Source organism: Perkinsus marinus (genome assembly GCF_000006405.1).
Source record: "Perkinsus marinus ATCC 50983 genomic scaffold scf_1104296949114, whole genome shotgun sequence".
NCBI lineage: Eukaryota > Perkinsozoa > Perkinsida > Perkinsidae > Perkinsus > Perkinsus marinus.
In genome coordinates this window covers 1-1,931 of record NW_003210006.1, presented here as the reverse complement: position 1 = coordinate 1,931, position 1,931 = coordinate 1, and the positions used below count along the sequence as shown (strand labels likewise).

Below are 1,931 nucleotides of genomic sequence, written 5' to 3'. Positions count from 1 at the left end.
TAGGGAGAATCCCACTGTCCCTCATTGGTTACAGTATGGGTGGGATCATTGCTGCCAATATGGTTGCTAAATATGGTTGGGAGCTCCGAGGACGGTTACACTCCTGTGTATCGATATCAGGTGGCATCAGTCTATGGCGGAGAGTCGATAATCCAGTATCTAGAGAGTTGTGGCAACCCATGTTAGCATTCGAGGTTAAGCAGAGAGTCCATGGCCCAATGGTCAACAGAACAGGCTTTTCCCCATCCGATCCTAAGTGGTATGATAGGCCTACTGATCTATATGAGCTCGATACATTGATCCCTGCTGCTGTCCATGGTTATGATGATGTTATTGATTATTATCATGATATGAGTGCCTGTAGTGAGAAATACAGCAATGGTGGCGCGAATATCGCCATACCAACCCTCTTGATACATTCCCGTGATGATCCTATCATTCATGTTGAGGCTGGAGCTGTGTTACCGCCAACAGCATCTAAGTATCTATTCTCATTGATAACAGATAACGGTGGGCATGTAGGTTGGCCTCAGGGCTGGCTACCTTGGAAATCGGGGTTCAAGTGGGTCTCTGAGACCGCTATCCAATTCGCCGAGACAGTAGCATTGAATTGGGATCTGCTTGACGACGCTCACTAAAGGAAGATACTTGATTACTATCTATTATACCATCAGATTTGTTATACATGTGTAGTGTTCATTTTACACCAGATCAGATTAATGCTGTTCTGATAGGATATCCGGCCTATGGACTTGCGTGTTGTAGTATTGTATTAAATTGGGAGGGCCCTGAGTACTGCTAACTCAATCAGCCGATCTTGTCACTTCATCCGATCGCATCATTGTATGAAATGAAGGCCGAGGCAACAACTCTTGTTGTCGCCGATACCCTGGCTAGAGCACAGCAGTTATTGCAACGCCCAGTTTCCCCTACTGTTGCTGAACTTGAACAACTTAATTCTTCCAAGGCAGCTAACGACGACAAACTGGCGACTCGAGGTACCATGCCAGAGAAGAAAACACTTGGTCGAGGGCATGGTAGCCGGGGCACTGGGAAAGACAATAGTGAAGCCTATCACCATGCTCTCGATGTACTTGATGAATTAACTAGACGGATGAAAGAGAAGAAGAGGACTATGATGAGGGAAGGGACGAAACACAATAATAATAACTCCAGGATACGAGGCTATGACTGGGCTCAAGTTGAAAGGATGCGAATGAACATAGAGAAATTAGAAGGTCAATTGGAGGCAGACAGGGGTGCTCTAAAGCCGTCTCCAGACAAGAAGGGAGTACATGCAGCTCGAGCGAGGATCAGAGCTAAATATCATGAGGAACGGAACACAACGGCGGCGGAAGTGGTGAAGGAGGATTCTGAAAGGGAAGAGAGGAAAATATTGCAACTACAGTGTAGGGTAGCGGAAACGCTTCGGAATGTAGGCAGGGAACGAAGGGCTCGTGTGAGGAGTGAAAGGATTGCAGCAGAAGAGGGTCGTAGGCGGAAGGCTATGAATGATGAGAAGGCTGTGAGGGAACAGCATGCTGCTGCTCGAAGGGTGACAGAGAGAGCTCGGCAAGCTAGGGAGGACGAGGTTGCCCAGAGAGAGGCTCACCAACGCCAGGCTCAGGCAAGGCTTGCTGCGAATAAGGCTAGGGTCACTCATCTTAGACAACGAACCAGGGAGAGGATGAAGAAGAAGAAGGCTATACGGGAAGAGGATATACTTTCTCGGGAACATAATCATCATCATGTTATGATTGATAACGAGGAGGTCATTCGAGGAAGGAGATTAGCAGCTAGGAGGGCAAGGGAGGTCCAACGACAATCCATGAAGGAACAAGAGGAGGCAGCAGCGAGGCAAGCTAAGGAGAAGAACCTCCGACAACGACAACTAGAAGAAATGGTTAAACGATATCGGTAGGAGTTGGATT

At 47.6% G+C, this 1,931-nt stretch overlaps 2 protein-coding genes across 2 annotated transcripts; both read left to right on the top strand.

Annotated features, from left to right (window-relative positions):
• Positions 1-179: 179 nt before the first annotated feature.
• Pmar_PMAR012245 (yhet, putative) lies at positions 180-638 on the top strand (the record flags this gene model as incomplete). The annotated part of the gene is made up of 1 exon (XM_002778495.1): positions 180-638. The coding sequence occupies one exon, from the start codon at positions 180-182 to the stop codon at positions 636-638; it is 459 nt and encodes a 152-aa protein (XP_002778541.1).
• A 212-nt stretch (positions 639-850) lies between these two features.
• Positions 851-1,771, top strand: Pmar_PMAR012244 (gliding-associated protein 45, putative; the record flags this gene model as incomplete). The annotated part of the gene is made up of 1 exon (XM_002778494.1): positions 851-1,771. A coding segment is annotated over one exon (921 nt), but the record flags the coding sequence as incomplete, so codon positions are not given.
• Between the last annotated feature and the right edge of the window lie 160 nt (positions 1,772-1,931).